The sequence below is a fragment of the Stegostoma tigrinum genome, chromosome 4 (genome assembly GCF_030684315.1).
Source record: "Stegostoma tigrinum isolate sSteTig4 chromosome 4, sSteTig4.hap1, whole genome shotgun sequence".
NCBI classification, from domain to species: Eukaryota; Metazoa; Chordata; class Chondrichthyes; order Orectolobiformes; family Stegostomatidae; genus Stegostoma; species Stegostoma tigrinum.
In genome coordinates this window covers 36,425,353-36,443,724 of record NC_081357.1, presented here as the reverse complement: position 1 = coordinate 36,443,724, position 18,372 = coordinate 36,425,353, and the positions used below count along the sequence as shown (strand labels likewise).

Below are 18,372 nucleotides of genomic sequence, written 5' to 3'. Positions count from 1 at the left end.
AAACGTGCATTTAACTTAACTATTTGTAAATATGCTTCTCTGGACAATGGCTGTGCCTGTTAACATTGATCAACCGTTTCACAAATGCTGACTGATCCCATACCGTTTCGAGCAGCTGTTGTTGCTGTTGGCAGATTGCAGAATGTTTGTTTTTGAATTCAAAAAAACCAAACAGGCAATCGGGCTTTCTTCCTAGCGGTTTTTGATTGGACCTAGAGATGCAATTGAGCCCCTGTGCGCGAAATTGTAGCTTTAAATAACACTGCCCAAAGCATTTAGGGAGTGTTTTCTTTCGAACGGAATGCTACCCCCCACTCGTCCCGAAACCCCCAGTGCAAACAAATTGCAGCAATTTCAACCAAGAGAAACCCCAGCGCCCACGAATACTGACAAGCAGGAGAACCAGTCACTGAGCCTCCGTCCTGCGGCGAACCAGGCACGTCGGCCCTTAGTCCTCCCCTCCCCTCTCCCCTTATTGATTGTCCTTCGACCAATGGAAAACCCGGACTCTGGAAATGTAGGCGGGGCTGTCACTCGGTCCTCACCACTCAGCGACTTGTGGGACGGGGCATGATTGGCATCTTATTAGCATTATATTATCATCTGATTAGCAAGGTGTTTAGAAATTGAACTGCTGTTGGTTGTGAGTTGAAACTTGCAACTGGGGTTGTCGCGTTCTTTTTCGAAGTGTGTTCCCTGCAAGCCAGCTCGATCCACCGTTTTGCAACCATGCCTCCCAAAAGGACGGTAGGTTTGGACAGCCGCGTCAGTTTCGGTGCCTTTTTTTTGCTGGTAACTCAAACCGTACTCACTGCTCTGTTTGGAAATGGTGAATAGAAAATACGTCGTACAATTCTATGTACTCGCTCTTTAAAAAAATACCTTTGTGAAAATGTTTTTTTAAATTTGGGATTTTTTTTCAGAAGGACAAAGTAACTAAACTGAAAGTGTAACGCGTTAATTATTTGCAACACGATTTCCAGTTATTTCGTGTCCTAGTTCCCTCCATGATGGTTGCAACAAATGAATCTTTCTTCACTTCAGTATAGAAATGTTGTATCCGTTTTCGATGTTTCGAGGTGATTGTAATTTTTTTTATCTCTGTACGCAATCAAAATGTAAAAGGACTTAGATTTTTATGGGTACGTCGAGCATATATGAAATAACATTGAATTGCGAATTTTTAAAATGCATATGTTTATTTCGCCTCTTCTAAGGCTAAAGCCATGTTTGAAACTAATCTCCGCCTGTGGGGTTTTAGCGGAACCCGTATGTACCTGTCACTCATTCAGTCCCCACTGCTTGTGTGCGTGCTCGCCACCTCGGGCGCACGCACGAGTATTACAGTTACCTGGTGAACCGAGAGAGACATGAGTATTAAAGCAAGGAGAGGAGGGGTTGTTGATGGAGCCCTTCTCGCAAGGGCTAGAGGTGATCATGGAGTCTGGCAAAGGAGTAAGCCCGAGAGGCAGTGATTGGAGTTAAAATAATTCAGTCATTTTGGGAACTCTACTTAAAGGAAGGACAGTGCTTAAAGTATTTGGGGGGGGGGGTGGTGGTGAAGAGCTAATGGTGGAGAAGGGAATATAATTAGTAGAGTTAAGTGCCCCTTGGGGATGTTGTGAATGAGGGAGATTTTAAGGAGGTAAACTGACTGGGATCGAGTGATTCTTAAAAAAGACTTGTCAACTTGCAGAGTGGCTTCCTTGCCACAGAGTGCTGTGGGAACAGTCCTTGTGTATATTTAAGCGTAGATTCTTGATCAGTCAGGGACATAAAGGGTTGGGGCAAAATGCAAGAAAGCATCCACTGTACCCGGTGTGGCCTCCTCTACATTGGGGAAACCAAGCGGAGGCTTGGGGACCGCTTTGCAGAACACCTCCGCTCGGTTCGCAATAAACAACTGCACCTCCCAGTCGCAAACCATTTCCACTCCCCCTCCCATTCTTTAGATGACATGTCCATCATGGGCCTCCTGCAGTGCCACAATGATGCCACCCGAAGGTTGCAGGAACAGCAACTCATATTCCACTTGGGAACCCTGCAGCCCAATGGTATCAATGTGGACTTCACCAGCTTCAAAATCTCCCCTTCCCCCACCACATCCCTAAACCAGCCCAGTTCGTCCCCTCCCCCCACTGCACCACACAACCAGCCCAGCTGTTCCCCTCACCCACTGCATCCCAAAACCAGCCCAACCTGTCTCTGCCTCCCTAACCTGTTCTTCCTCTCACCCATCCCTTCCTCCCACCCCAAGTCGCACCCCCATCTCCTACCTACTAACCTCATCCCACCTCTTTGACCTGTCCGTCTTCCCTGGACTGACCTATCCCCTCCCTACCTCCCCACCTATACTCTCTCCACCTATCTTTTTTTCTCTCCATCTTCGGTCTGCCTTCCCCTGTCTCCCTATTTATTCCAGAACTCTCACCCCTTCCCTCTCTCTGAAGGGTCTTGGCCTGAAACGTCAGCTTTTGCGCTCCTGAGATGCTGCTTGGCCTGCTGTGTTCATCCAGCCTCACATTTTATTATCGAGGTGAGGAATGTGTTCGCTCTGATCCTATTGAATGGCACGGCATAGAATCCCTACAGTGCGGGTAGAGACGATTTGGCCCATCAAGTGTGCACTGACCCTCCAAAGAGCCAGACCCACCCTATCCCTGTAATTACCATGACTAAACCACCCAACTGTAGACTGTGGACCAGTTTTAACATGATCAATTCACCTAATCTGCACATCTTTGGACTGTGATAACAAAGTAGAAAGCTGGATGAACGCAGGCCAAGCAGCATCATAGGAGCAGAAAAGCTTTGGACTGTGGGATGAAAGAGGAGGGCCTGGAGGAAACCTGTGTGGACACAAGGAGAATGTGCAATCTTCACACAGATGGTCGCTCAAAGTTGGAATCAAACCCAAGTCCCTTGTACTTTGAGGCAATAGTGCTAACCACTGAGCCACCATGCTGCTCTTGAGCACACTTATTCCAGGTTAATTCTTATAGTGTAATACATATTAAGTGGACCAGCTAGAAGGTGATAGTAAATATTGCTTGAGGGAAAGACCAAGAATAAGCATGAGGAGACTGTTGAGGATTTGTGGAACAGAATTCATTCAAAACAAGAGCATAGATGTCTGGAGAAACTCAGCAGGTCTAGCAGCATCTGTAGGTAGAAAGCAGATTTAAGATTTCAGGTCCAGTGATCCTTCTTCAAAACAGTCTGTTTTTGGCCCTCTAACAGAAATTTCTTCTTGCTGTCCCTAAAAGGTGACCCTTAATTTGAAACAATGCCCCCTAGTTAGGGACTTGGTAAGGCCTCATGTCTTCCTTGGGGAAAGTGTTTTTCATCAAAATAAAATTATAGCATTTGTCTTAAAATGAGCAAATGAGAGCTGAGCCTAAAGCATTGGGAAAATCATATACTGTGGCTCAGTTACGTGGCATAATATCAAGGTGGACTGTGTGGTCAAATATAGGGAAATCCTCTCTACCTATTTGCAAATGTGTAATCTGAGGGGTTTTCTTGGTATATGAACAAAACGTCTTTGTAGTTTTGAATTAGATATAATTTCCTTTTCTAAAATAAAAAGAAATGAAATGGCAAAGAAAAAATTTCATCAGTTCGTGTAAACTGTTTCTGCTGCTGTGTCTGAGTGGTGATTCATTGAAAGAAACATGCCGACAGCCTAAAACACAAGTAGTTTACCTCATGCAGTTAGACAGATTTTAGATTAATAATGTATGCAACATTGTTCTTTCAGGCCCCAAATGAGGGTGAGCAAAAACATGAAGCAAAAGTAGTTAAACCGGTGAGAATTTTTGTGCTTTCCTTCCAATATCTAGCTTTCGATTACATGATCACAGCTGTTTCTTTTCATATATTTACTTATTATATGACCCTCAAGAGTTTGAAATGGTACTAATGCCTTATTTTATTAACCTTTTCCAAGTGCATTTAAAAAAAGTCCTTCCTCTTTTTGCAGCTGAGAAGATCCGATAGATTGGAAAAAGTAAGTAGACCTACAATCCAACTATGTATATAAATGAGAGGATAAATCCTGAGGCTTATTTCAGTGCCAATACAAGTAGCTATCATAAATATGTTCTGTCTTCCATTTATTGACACATTACTCACCATTTAGCAATCTAATCATGCCTCAATTCTCATATTTCTTACAGTAGCCTCGAGTTGCTGGGAATAGAGGGTTGAGATATAAAAATATACTGAAAGTTTGGACTCTTTCATGGAAGGCTTATGAAGTTGAGGGTTATAAAATCATGAGGGGTACAGATAAGATAAATGACAAAAAATTTTTCCCTTGGTTTTTAAATAAGAGGCACTTTTTAATTTAAAAAAAACTGAGTGGAGAGACACTAAAGGACATGGGGGCGACTTGTTTAAATGAGAGTGGTTCATGTGCAGAGTGAACTGCCAGAGAATAGTGGTGAATACCTGTACAGTTACGATGTATAAAAGACATTGAGATGTGTACATTTAATTGGAAAGGTTTGGAAGATTATGGGCCAAGTTCAGGCAAGTGGGTTTGGTTTAGTTTAGGAACATGGCCAGCATAGATTTGTTGGACCGTGGAGTCTATTTCTATGCTCTAATATTTTCTAACATCAGGCTAATTTTACCATGAAGCTGCCTGATTGTAATTTTGAGAACATTGTTTTGAAGATCTTCTCTAAAAGATAATTTAATTTTAACATAGAAGCATAGAAAATAAGAGCAGGAGTCGGCTGTTTTTAGCCTTTTGATCTTACACCACCAATTGTTATGATCATTCAAACCAATGATCCATTCCTACCTTGTCCCCCTCATGCTTTGATCCCTTTAGCCCCAAGTGCTGTAATTCAAATCCTTCTCAATCTTGAAATTTTGGCCTTGACTGCTGTCTGTAGTAATGAATTACACAGGCTCACTACTCTCTGGGTGAAGAAATTTTCTCCATGTCAGATCTAAATGGTCTACCCCACAACCAATTAAACCTAACCTCATATGTCAGTCCTGCCATCCTAAACCTTCACCTGTTACTTCCTTTTAAGAAGAACATCCTTCCTCTGATAAGGTGACCAAAACTACACAAAACATTCTTTGTATGTCCTCATCAAGGCCCTGGATAACTTCAGGAAGACATCCCTGCTCCTGTACTTTAAACTTCTTGCTATGAAGGTCAATACAAAATTTGTCTTGACTGCAAGCTTACTTTCGGTGACTGATATACAAAGACATCTGGGTCTTATTGACTGGACGTGTAAATTCTGAATATTTCACTCCCTGAAACATTAACAATGTTACATATGTAAAGTACAAACTACATGACTCAGTGTTGGGCCATTTTGTAAAAATATAAAACTGGGTTTTAAACATAGACAAAGGTTGTTGTTTCCATAATAAGTTTATCTGTCTTGCACGCACTCTGTTGTTGAACCATTCGCACATTGTGTTGAAAACTCACTGGAAGGAGAAGCGTGTGTGCACCTTCACCAGTGTCTCCAGAAAGCGGCATCAACCAGCCAATAATGCACCAGAAAGAAAACCCAGTGTTAACATCTTCTGTGGGCAAATGGACTTTGTCTCCAGGCCAGCATTTCAACAATCTGAGCACGATTGTTTTCTTCTGAATTTAACTCTTCCTTTGCCAAAATATTTTTTGCAATAATTATCTGCAGAGTTTTTTTTCATTTGTTTCTGTAGGCTTGGCAAGGTAAGTTTGTGTTATTTTTCAAGAATGACATAGGACATAGTGCATATCTTAAAACCTTTTTTGCTCTTAATCTTGAGTAAGCATTGTAAGGAATAAAACTAATACTACTTTTTGTTAGTTAAAGGAACCTGGCTCTTCTATTTCTGGTGCCGAGGCATACAGTCTAATAAGGGACAATATCATCTCCCTTTAGAATTAAACTTTGTGGCCAGTGGAGGAGTGTGTTTTTTTAAAAAAAAGTCATCAGATTTCCCAGTGTAACGGGTTGTAACAACGTGCTGATGGTGAGCAACCTCACCCAGCACCATTAATATTACCAGACATACGAGTAGCACTTAAATTATTTTTACAAATGTGTGCTGGTGGGTGAGAATCTCTGGTGTGTTCCTGGAAAATTGTGTTCCAGCCTGTTATTGCTTGCAAATCGTAATAGTGGCATCTGGGTGTTTTTGTGAACTAACGCTCAATTTGAGAATAGCTTTTATGCATGTTTGCAAGTTTGTGCTGTGGGTCTTTGATTTAAGCTGTCTGACTGTTGATCCGCAGACCTTTAGGCAGGTGGGGCAGGGTATCCCATGTGGTAGTGGAATCCAGAAAGCAGGAGTTGCGTCCTGGTCAGCCTGTATCTTTTATCATTTAAAATATTGGGACCCAAAGCTTGAACAGATGGTTACCATTTTTAACAAGCCCGTTCCTCCCAGCCATTACTTTCAGTACTATTTCAAGGAGAGCTTCAAAGTATCTATCTGAGACATTTGCCTGGCTTTCTCATGGACTGTCGAACATTTAGAAGTTAAGAAAACAGGAGTTAGAAGATGATGCATTTTGGTCATCTGAATGTCTAGCCTATCCTGATTTTTGGTTTTGTTTTGCAAGAGTTGTCTGAATACAGGTGAGGTTAAGTTCAAGAAGGACAATACCATTTAGTTACTTGATAGAATAGAATTGTATGTTAGTGCAATGCTAGGTATGCAGCTGTATGTCTAAATGACTGGTGGATTGTATCAAACAGCATGTCCCTTCACTATGCACTGAGCAGCATTTGGACTGAAAATTCATCCAGCCCATGCTTGCAAAGCTCACAGTGTAAGGCTGAATCATGTATGCAATTGGCCACTTGACAAGTTTGGCAACTTGGAAGGAGGATTTCTCTTTTTGAGGCCTGGCATGAAAAATTTTGCCATCTTCCCAAACTCACCTCATTACCTATTCACCCACTCACTGGAGGTGGCAGTGCTCACCACTGCTGGGACACCTGGGATTCCTGGTGCTAGAGCCATATTGAAGAAGTTGTTAAGCACTCAATCACCTGCTATCAGTCTGGAGCTGCTGTGCGTGGTCCATGCCATTTGTCCTGGGCATGGCAGATGAGGGGACATATTGATGTCTCATTTTGTGCCCCTGAACCTGGAAATCCTGGTAGATGGAGTGGTGCAGAGGAGCACTGTCCTTTCTCCCTCTAGTGCAGATGGAGACTCGATGGTACCAGACCTTGCCAGCCTGGTCCGAAGTTGCTACCTGAATCAGTGTGGTCTGTATGATCTGGAGAATTGTGCAGCAGTAAAGGAAGAGGTAGCTGCATCTTTTTCCCCCTTCATGCTGCCTGTCACCTTCAACCCAGCGGAGTCCAAACCAAGGAGGGGGCACCTGCCTCTGGGTAGCGCGCACACCCAGTAAGTCTGGACCCACTAAATACAAACACCCTGAGGACTTTTTCAAACAAACCTACAAGGCCTGTTGGGCTCCACTGTTCTTCACATTATTTGCAGCATGACAGAAAGAAAGAGCAGTCATATTGCAAGCCGAGAGTTGCAGCTCAGTCTCTTGCACCTATGTATGTTGTCATCTTGGCAGCCCTCCTTGACAGCCCATCGACTTCGCCTTTGTACTTCACCATGTTCCCACCTGACACTATCCAACTGTTCATCTCCCTGTTTTATTTCCCCAGACACACCTAGTCAATGTGCCAGATGTAGCAGTCTACTGTTGCCCCGCCTCTGACAATCAAAGTGAAAGTATTCCTGACTGTTGATAACTCCTCCTCCCACATTACTCCTTCCCTTCTACTGTGTCTGCCCTGTTGTGATTATATATTGAGATGTTCCCTTTCAGAGCTGTATTTCTCTTCGTACCCCAGTTTGTCTTAAATTCCTGCAAATAACGTCCCTGATGCCCCTCCCATGGTCTATTTCCTTGCCTGGCTTAACCAGACAGCCCGAAATGGTGAGTGACCAGCTCTGATTGCCTGTACTTCCTGGCCTTGTAACACTGCACCCTCAGGGCTAACTGTAGCCCAAACCCCCTCCTCGACTGTAGATGTTTTGCTGGACTGGGCCTTGCTGGCAGCCTAACCGTATCCAAGCTGCCGGACTAATACCCGGTACAACCCTTGATGTACTGTGCTGGGATCCCCTGACAAATGTGTTCCTCCTTTAATAAAACAAATAACCACAGATGCTGAAGACCTGAAACACAAACAGAGCTTACTAGAGAAATTCTGCAGGTCTGGCAGCATCTGTGGAGAGAAAGCAAGAGGTAACACTTTGAGTCCCATGGCCCTTCAGAATTGAATCCACACTAGACTCCATATTAACTCTGCTTTGCATCCATGGATGCTGCCAGACCTACTGAGTTTTTCCAGCTGTTTCTGTTTCACTTATCTCTGTCTGACTTGGGGTTACTCCCCTTTAGACTTTGAGACATGCAGTGTGTTTACTATATGTAGAAATTATGCAATTAAGAGATTGCACAGCAACATGTCCACCTGCTGAATGGATCACTGCTGATGGCCATTACAAGCTGCCTGTTTTGCCTCTGCTGCAAGGTGAGGCAAGACATAGGAGTACCTGTAAGCTTTGGCTGAAGGGCCAGAGCACACTCACAAGGGCAAGGTAGGCTGCTGGGAGAATCAAATTAGGGATAAAGTGAGAGAAAGTGCTAAGAACAAATGAGGAACCCTGAGATGCACCCTGGCCTAATCCATGAAATAGGTACCTGTCCCGACATGCAAAACGCCATGGCAGCAGCATTCCAGTAAAAAATGCCTGTGTTTTTAAGCTTAGGCCTGTGTCATAAGTTTTGTTTATGTGTAGATGCCTTCATTATGAAACATGTGCTGCTGTAGTTTGTAAAAAGCCACATAGTGCAGCTGGTCCAGAACAGATCTCCTTGTCAATCCCTTTTGAGAGAGAGATGGCTGCTGAGTCATGGGAAGTGCTTAAAGTATTCTAGAGTTGCTCCTTCAACACAGAGGTGGAATATTTGGCTGACCCAGTGTGGGTTGCGATAAGTTTGTTTTCATTTTATTATTTTGGCAAATAGAATTTCTTCTGGGCAATCGAACTCAAGGCATTCATTTGTGGATTTATGATAGAATGTAACAAGGTAACTTGCAGACCAGTTTCTCTACACTCATTGCTTGTGCATTTCGACAGCTGGTTTGCAATCATTGTTTGTTGCTGATTGTCTGTCTGTCTGTCTGTCTGTCTGTCTGCTTTGCTATTCTGTGTTTGTCCTTTTCTTCGCCCCTGTTGCTGACTGTCATGTATTTTCCCACTCAAAAATCTTGTGCCTCAGTGTGCTTGGTATTTGAATAATCCATTTAAAATGGACGACAGCATCTATGTAATCCATGTCCATCTTGTTTTCTGCAAAGCCTGGTGCAACTGTCCTGGAGAAAATTATAATACCTCTTTACTGTTCCCAGCCCTAGTTATAAAATGCCAAATGCTGTGAGCTTTTCTATTGCTTCAATCCATCTGCACTACATTTTAAAGGAATTATGTTGTTCAAGCTCGAGTGCTCTCTGCTCATTTCTTAAGCATTTTGCATGCACAATCAAATTACCATATCCTCTGTTAACTAATTTTCTGTGTATCATGCTAAATTCTGTCCTGTTACATGCCTAGTAGCTTTTTTAATATATGTATGCATAAAATAGGACTGTCTAATTCTAGCAACTAGGATGAAACAAACGTAGGGGGACGAAGGCTTAACCTTTGAGTCCTGTCCAATTGAGTGAATAAAATGATTTTAACAGTCTATTTGAAAAGTGTCTTTTAACATGGAAAGCGTGATCACACAACTTGATGATTAGAGCACATCTTCTTTTAGAAGAAAAGGGTTGGTCTGCCACTCCTAAATTTACTGAAGTACATCAAGCTATTAAATGTATGCTTTGTGTTTTGGCTCACACTAAAAATTTATTCAACTTCTGTTGCAGGCTGCAGCTGCTGCAGCAGCAGCTGTTGCTAAAGAAGAGTCCAAGCCACAGAAACGAGCCAGGGTAAGGATCTATATTATTCTATCATTTTATGTTGGGTTTACTTCAGCTAGGGAGGATGTTACAACTGAGCCTGATTCTGTCTTTGCCTTCAATCTCCTTAAACACCCGTTCCAATGCAACCTTTTTGATCCAAGATTGAAAAGGCACCTGTTTAGGAAGCCTAACCTCCTAACTCTGATTAACCTATCCAATGTGTATTGAATTTGAAATTTCACCTTCCTGATTTGTGTAATCAAGAACCACATGCTAGAAGTGCATTTATCTGTTCAACCTCAAAGAAACTGTAACTGTTGGATGTTTAGTTTTAGGATTTGCCTTGTATTCAGAATGCCACAGTAGGCTTGCCTCCACGCTATTGTTAGTGAAGGGCTTAGAGAGTGTCTTTGTAGGTGCAAATTATTGAAGATGCAATGTACTCCAATAACTGAATTGTAACGGTGCAGAAGGTGGCCACTCAGCCCATTGTGTCTGCCCTGAAATGTTTGAAGAATGACCCATACAGCAGTATACCTTAAGGATGAGTGATTCTGGTTCATTTTTTTTTTCAAGTTCTTTCAGCACAGAATAATGTAGATTGGGATAAACATTGGTCATGATGCCCAGAAATCTAAGTTGAGGAGACCTTCTAAAATGTCACTTGATCCGCACATCTGGAGCCTTCCACATCCTGTTTTTTTTTGTGTGTAGTCTAATTATGAAGTCTATAAAGGACTTTGTCTTTCTTCCACCCCCCCCCCCCCCACCACTCCCTGACCCCCATCATCTGTCCACTGTGTAAATACTACATCTTTTGTGTCTCCTTGTTAGAGTAAATAAAGGCCTCGAGTAGAATGATCCACATTTTTTTAAATGCATTTATAGGATGTGGGTATCACTGGCTAGGTCAATATTTATTGCTCATCCCTAATTATCCTTGAGCTAAGTGACTTGCTGAGCCATTTCAGAGAGCAGTTAAAATCCAACTTTGCTGTGCCTCGAGTCATTTTTAGACCAGACCAGACCAAGTAAAGATGGCAGATTTCTTCCCTTTTAAAGACGTCAGCTAACTATATGGGTTTTTTAATGACCATTGGTGACATAGGTCATCATTTAGTTCCCCATTCTTCTAATTTCAATATCTGTCACGGTCAGATTTGAGCCCATGTCCCCAGAACATTTAACTTGTGATGCTGGATCACTATCTATATTGAACTCAATCTACCTGTTATACTACTCCAGTTATAAGTTCACTTCATTCTTTCTATGGACAGATTACCTCAGTCATATTTACATAGAATCCTTCTGTTCTTTTCCTGTGTGCTATGCTAATACTATTTGGCTCATAGCTCTGAGGTTAGTTGTCAGTCCCATCCCTTTGAAATTCAGTAGATTGTGTAACATATCTGCCATGTCAACCATGGTGTATTGCTCAGCACATTGACTGGTGATATGCAAATTATTGCACTTGTACTGTGGAAAGTATCAGAAACCACAACATTTCATGAACTACCTGTATCACAGGAGATGCGTATTTTGATTTGCATAGCTTACCAGTAATTTTTGAAATAATTGTTCTATATTAATAAAATATGTTTATGGATAGCAAAGTGTTCTGAGCCACTTTAATTAAAATTGAGTCTTTCAGGACCATTGATCATTTCTGATTTCTAGAAGCTTTCACCAAAACCCAAGAAACAGCCCAAAGGGAAGGAGAAGAAAATAACAAAGGAAGAGGTTGCACCTGCTCAAAATGGTGAAACAAAACCTGATGAGGTACTATTTGAATCTGATGTGTGCTTAAAAGCTATGTTCATATATTTTAAAAGATTTTACGGCAAGCCGTGTTTAACTAATTGGAAATATTTCTTTGGAGGTAGCCGAGAAGGTTGATACACTTCTTCATGAATGCATGGACTCTTTAGTCATTAGTAATAAAGTGCTATTTAACAAGCTTGTCAGCAAATTGAAACCCATAGAGTAAAAGGCAGTGGCAACAAGAATGCAACACTGGTTCTGTGGTAGAGAATGCATTACTGGTGAAAAATTTGTAAATAAATGACCTCCAGCGCAAGAAACAGAGATTTTTCCCAAGGGTCAGTATTAGGACTGCTGCTTTTCTTGACTTAAGCTTGGTTGTATAACATAGTTTCAAACTTTTCCAGATGCGACAAAACATGGCAGTATCATGAACTATGAGGAGAATAGTAATGGACTTCAAACAGTGGGGTGGGTGTTGGTCTGAAGCTCTCAAATGGACAGAGAAGTGGCAATAATTCATTATGTTAGGAAGAATAAGACAAGAATAAAATGCACAATTCTTAAATTCACAGGAGCATGGGAGTATGTAAGTGCAAATTGTTGGAAGTGACGAGTTGGTTTAAGTGGCAAGGATGGCACGGTGGCTCAGTGGTTAGCACTGCTGTCTCACAGTGCCAGGGGCCTGGGTTCAATTTTCCCCCTTGGGTGACTGTGTCTGTTTGGAATTTGAGCATTCTGTGTTCTGCACGGGTTTCCTCCAGGTACTCCAGTTTCGTCCCACAGACTAATAATGTGCAGGCTAGGTGGTTTGGCCATGCTAAATTTCCTGTAATGTGCAGGATGTCTAGGTTGGGTGGGTTTGGGGAATGGTCTGGGTGGGATGCTCTAAGGGTTGGTGTGGACTTGTTGGGCCAAAGGGCCGGTTTCCACACTGTAGGGATTCAATGGAAGATCTGGCATAGAGGACCTTGGACTTTATCAGTAGGTCTATAGAGTCCAGAAGTGAGGAGGTTGAGTGCATCTACGTAAGTAAACATCAGTTCAGTCTCAACTAGAGTAATTTCCACATCTAGGTACCATCAAAGATCTGAAAATATCAGAGGGAGTGTGGAAAAGACTTAAGAACAGAGCTATCCTTGGCATGGATCAATTTAACATAGCTGAGATCTGTGCCTCTGTCTCTATTTCTATCCGAATTTCCCGCCTCTTCCCCACCCCCCCACCTTCCCAGCTGAACATCAGCTGGAGAATTGGTTGTTTTTCAAATCCGTGAACCTGGATAGCGTAATTGGGGAAAATACCTGTTGCTAGTAGCAGAAGGGTTGAGAACCACAACAGTAATTTGAGGTGGAAAGTGGAAGAATCAGGGGTGACATGAAAAACATGTTAGTGCAGTGTATGATTAGGATCTGGAAAGCACTACCTGAATATATAGTTGTGGGAGGCTCGCTTCACCTTTGGAAAGGAACTGCATGATTAACTGGAGAGAGAAGAGTTGAGGGAAAGATGGAAGAATAGGTTTTCTTTGATTATGCTCCTAAGGAGCTACATAGGATGACCATATTTTTGTGAATCATAATTCTATAAAACTTGCAATGATTCGTTTTTTTTCAGTTTTTATTTTGCTAACACTTGTTTCAGGTCCGCGTTTCTCGTCCCTCTGTCAGTGTCACTTCAGCTAGAGATACCCCACTCCACTCACTGTCTGTGAAGGGCCAGGTTGAAACAGTGGCAGTTAAGGGTATGATGATGTATACTGTGTGTGCTGTGTACATGCTGTGGTTGATGGTTTTTTTTAAAAAAAAATCTGATGATCCTTAAGGCTGGCTTAAAATATTGAGTGCAGTGGAATACTGTGGATGCTGAAAATCTGAAATAAAATCAGTGCGTACAAACTCAGCAGGTCTAGTAGCTCTTGTATGGTGAGAGAGAGAGAATATTTCAAGTCCAATATTACTGAAGAATGAGGTGGAAAATTGGTGGGCTTTTATACTGTTGGAAAGTGGGAACAAAAGAAACTACATATGCCGCAGGGACAAAACTGGGAAGATAATGGTTTAGAGACAGTGTAAGAGGTTCAGAGTAGGTGCTCATGTCTGAGAACAAAACCAAGAAAACCACACATTTGGACAGAGAAAACAAAATGAAGATCAGAGTTCATAGTTTGAAGCTGTTGAACTACCATGTTGAGTCCTAAAGGATGTAAAGTGCCTAAAGAGAAAATGAGGTGCAAAATAACTCATCCAGTTTACACTGGGCTTCACACTGCAGGAAACCTAAGACAAATGTGAGCCTGAGGTTTTGCTTTTTAAGCTGGCTTGTACAATACTCTTACTACCTCCTCTGGACCCTTATCGCTCCTCTAAAGCCATGATCTATTGGTTTTGCCTTCAGTAGAACAGATTTATATACTGTTGCTAGCACCTACTTCTGGCCTTTTTGCTGTCTAATCATTACCCATCCCTTTGCCTCCTGTTCTGTGGAGCTACCAATCTCACCTTGCTTGCCTGTGATCTTTCTTTCCATTCCCTTGTTTCACTTGCCCCTCATGTTTTCCTACAGTATGAATGCCATCAATTTCCATGTCTGACGAAGAGTTACTGGGCCTGAAATGTTAACGCTTTTTGTCAACAAATACTGCCAGACCTGCTGAGTTTCGCTAGCATTTTGGTTTTTATTTTCCATGTTCCTTCAGTTCTGAAGAGTCCCACTGGACTCTGCATTTAATCTCACTGCAGCCAGCACCATGGAACTTCTGCTGCATTTTGTTTTTATTTGGGTGTGGTGTTTCTACCACTTTTTTTTTCAAGCTTTCGCATTGAAGTGATTAATGGGTGTGTGCCTATGCGTGCATTATGACAGCTCTGTTGAATGTGGGACATCGCTATGAAGGTAGAAGGATAGTGAGCTAGTACTGCTGCTAGAAAGTCTCAACAGTGATTTTCTCCTTTTTTACTTTTTTTTTGGAATGGATGATTCAGTTTTGTTGGGTAACATTTTAAGTAATGCTCAAAGGGCCAAATGGCTTATATGTTGACGCCACTAAAGGAGAATTATTAGTATTTGTATTTCTTGTGTTTGTGTATGCAAACCTGTCAGCTCAACTGCTTAAGTTCCTGCTTCAGGCTACTCATAAAAGCAACCGGGATAGTTAGTTTTTTTTTAAATCAAATAATCCATTCCTTTTTGGGGAAGTGGGGGGAGGAGGGTGAGTATGAGAAATCAGAAGGTCCTGTTTGTTTGCAATAACCATCCAGTATCTGTCCAAACAATAACTCCATCAACAGAATTCTACGTTTGTGGATGGCCTCACTGCCTGTATGTTGTAATTAGTATAGAGCGTTTTTGTATAATGTATGCATCTTTTCCTTTTGACTAGATTTGTGTATTTTTGAGTATTTTAGTAATTTTTTTTAAACAGGTGGTTCTGGCAAGTTAGCTACAATGTATGGGACAATAAACAAGTGACTGCATGAGCATGCAGTTGTTCTGTGGAATGGGAATTTTTAAATGCAGTTCTATTAATTTGCCAAGTCAACCAGGTTATGTACTCTGGTATGAAAGAGATGGCCTGTGCATGTCTGGCTGATGGCCTTTAAGAAGCAGCAGTAGTGGCATTGGAGCATTAAATGATATTTTTACATCTTGAAGAGTTTTTGAAGCATGTAAATCAACAAATGCAACTCCATACATTGCACTTAAATCTGAATTGTAATCTTGATTGGCAATTGACAGGAAAAATAAATTCAGATTTTCTGTAACCTGTAGTTTACATTTTTGGATTGATTGATTGTGTCTGATTAATTTTTTTTGGTAGGAACAGAAAACTGAATCTGCAAGCAATCAGAAAGACGACTGAAGTATCTGCCGTTGTCTTCGGTTGATTTTTATGTAACACTTGAAGAATTGGAAATATTTTTATCAAGTTATTTTGTAAATGCAAATATTTTTAGGATTAGTACAATTTAGGGTGTGTGTTTGGAAGACATTGATAAAACCTAAACATCCTTTTAGGCAAGTGGGATCTTTCTAACTTCTATTGAGCAAAAAATCAATTTTATGATTGGAAAGATTTTGCATTCTTATTTCTTGACTAACTTGGATACGTGTTCCATGGGCTTTTAAGTTTAGAAATGATGCCTTTAGTACTTAAGGTGATTGAAATGTATAATTAAAAAAATTAGATTCACTTTTGAATGTTTGTTGTGAAGCAATAAATCTGTGAATTGTTTAAGAGTTGATGGATGAGTGTTGATGTGATCATCTGCTTGATTTGTGAAGTCTGTTTTGTAATAAATGTTTTTTTTCACAGAATATCGTTTGATTAATCGACAATTAGCTTTTGTCTGGATACCTTAATTTTGCTGTGTTTTTTTAAAAAGCTAACTTCACCTACAAATATAAAACAATGAATGTCTGCTTTAACTTCAGATACTGAATTGATGATAATGATGCAGTCTGCTCTAGACTAGTTTATAACTTAAGTATTTAGTTGGGCTTCTCCATGACCAAGTCATGACAGTAACCAATGATGTGTATGTTGTATTAATGATTGTCAATGTGATACCTGAAAAAAAACTAGGTCACCTAGCCCAACAATCAGAATAGAAGGCTGATCAAGATAGCATTGAAATAATTGAGGTGACTAAGCTTTACTGTAAAATAGGCAGACAAGGATTTTGCAAATTCTGATCATGTGGCAGCATTTTAACCAGTTAAACACCAGAGCAGTAATATTACTGAACAGGAATAATGCTTCAAATATATAACCAATGCAGATGTCGTGGTCAGGAAAACGATGCCTATTGAGTATGTAGATTTTCAGATTACAATTGCTGTTATTTTAGCTGAATGGAACCATTTATAAGTGAAAGAAAATAAAACTAATTTTTTTTTCATGCCATTAGAATTTGAGGCAATCCTGATCAATCAAGGAGCAGCAGAATTTGTTATTCTTGCAAAATGTTCAGCAGTGGACACAGCTATGTGTGCTACTCGCTTTTTGTGGGTTTTTAAGAGTTATTTTACTTCTGATATTTATTTTAGCTGAAGTTTTGCGGTTGCTTGTATTTCATGGTGCCTTAATGTTGGACAGCTACTCCCAACTATATAGACCCATGCCTAGATGTATTTAAAGTACAAGCAATGCCTGAATTGAGTGGTAAGGACATGCTGCATTTTAACAATATTGATGGCTGTTTTGGTATTTACTGTGATGAAAGACATGAAATAAATAGTAATGTTTGAAGAGTTCACATTACAGATGAGGAAGTGTTGGAGGCCTTAAAATGCATAAAGGTAGATAAATCCCTGGGATCAGGTATTTTCTAGAATTTTGGAGAAGGTGGGGTAGAGCTTGCTGGGCCTCTTGCTGAGAGACTTGTATCATCAACAGCTGCAGGTGAGGTGCTGCAAATCTAGATGTTGGCTAATGTGGTTCCATTCAACTTTGGATAGAAAAATCAGGGAACTATAGACCGGTGAGCCTAACATTGGTGCTGGGTAAGTTGTTTGGAAGAGTTTTGAGGGACAGGATTTACATGCATTTGAATAGGCAAGGCCCTTTTTAGGGACCAAAGCAGAAGCTGTTGGAAAAGCCTGGCAGGTCTGGCAGCATCTGTCGGAGAGAAATGTGAGTAAACATTTTGGCTCAAAAGATCCTTCTGCAGAACAGTTTTTAGGGATAGTCAACATGGCTTTGTGTGAGGGAAATCATGTCTCATTAACTTAATTGTTAGCTCTTCAAAACAAAACTCAAAATTAATGAAGGCAGAGTGGTAGATGTTGTCTACATGGTCTTCAGCAAAGCACTTAACAAGTTTCTTGCATGTGGACTGGTTAGTAATGTTAGATCATATGGGATCCAGGGATATAAAGTTGCTTTGCAGTAGGAGACAGAGGGTGGTGGTAGAGGGTAGCTTTTCAGACTGGAGGCCTATGACCTGCAGTGTGCCACAAGGATCAGTGATGGGTCCATTGCTCTTTGTGATATATACAAATTATTTGAATGTGATTTATGGGAGCTATGGTAAGTATGTTTGCAGATCACACCAAAATACATGTTTTTTTTGTGGACAGGGAAGATTTATTTCTGTACAAAACAACCATATTCAGATGGGCCAATTGGCTGAGGAGTGGCAGATGAATCTTCAGTTTATCTAAATGTAAGATGTTGCATTTTCATGGAATCCCTACAAGTCTGAAAGCAGGCCAGTTGGCCCATTGAGTCCACACCATTCCTCTGAAGTGCATTCCACCCAGACCTACCCCTGTAACCCTGCATTTTCCATGGCTAACCCACCTAACCTGCACATCCCTGGACACTTCTATGGGCAATTTGACATAGCCAATCCAACCAAGCTGCACATCTTTGTACCATGGGTGGAAACCAATGCAGACATGGGGAAACATGCAATTTCTACACAGACAATTGCTCAAGCCTGGAAGTGAACCCAGGTTTCAAGTGCCATGAGGCAGCCGTGCTAACCACTGAGCCACCATGACTTTGGTAAGGCAAACTAAAGCAGAACTTAATAATGCTAAGACCTCAGGGAGTTTTGCCAATCAAGACCTGGGGAGCAAGTGCATATTTCCTTGAAAGTGAGCCGCAAGTAGACCAGATGGTGAAGAAGGCATTAGG

The 18,372-nt window shown here is 41.2% G+C and overlaps 1 protein-coding gene across 2 annotated transcripts; it reads left to right on the top strand.

The window, feature by feature from the left end:
- The first annotated feature begins 575 nt into the window (after nt 1–575).
- Nucleotides 576–16,633, top strand: hmgn3 (high mobility group nucleosomal binding domain 3). Of its 2 annotated transcripts, XM_059645267.1 has the most exons (7): nt 576–747; nt 3,761–3,808; nt 3,983–4,009; nt 9,933–9,995; nt 11,646–11,747; nt 13,374–13,473; nt 15,550–16,633. In XM_059645267.1, the coding sequence occupies exons 1-7, from the start codon at nt 730–732 to the stop codon at nt 15,561–15,563; spliced, it is 372 nt and encodes a 123-aa protein (XP_059501250.1). In that variant the 5' UTR covers nt 576–729; the 3' UTR covers nt 15,564–16,633. The 2 variants fall into 2 exon arrangements, with proteins under 2 accessions (XP_059501250.1, XP_059501251.1); XM_059645268.1 differs by lacking the exon at nt 13,374–13,473 and having other exon boundaries at nt 582–747.
- The last annotated feature ends 1,739 nt before the right edge of the window (nt 16,634–18,372 follow it).

Bases quoted from the DNA above. Each gene is read 5' to 3' on its own strand.
- hmgn3 (XM_059645267.1), top strand. The intron at 4,010-9,932 runs GTAAGTAGACCT...CTTCTGTTGCAG, and splicing joins GATCCGATAGATTGGAAAAA to GCTGCAGCTGCTGCAGCAGC. The intron at 11,748-13,373 runs GTACTATTTGAA...CACTTGTTTCAG, and splicing joins GTGAAACAAAACCTGATGAG to GTCCGCGTTTCTCGTCCCTC.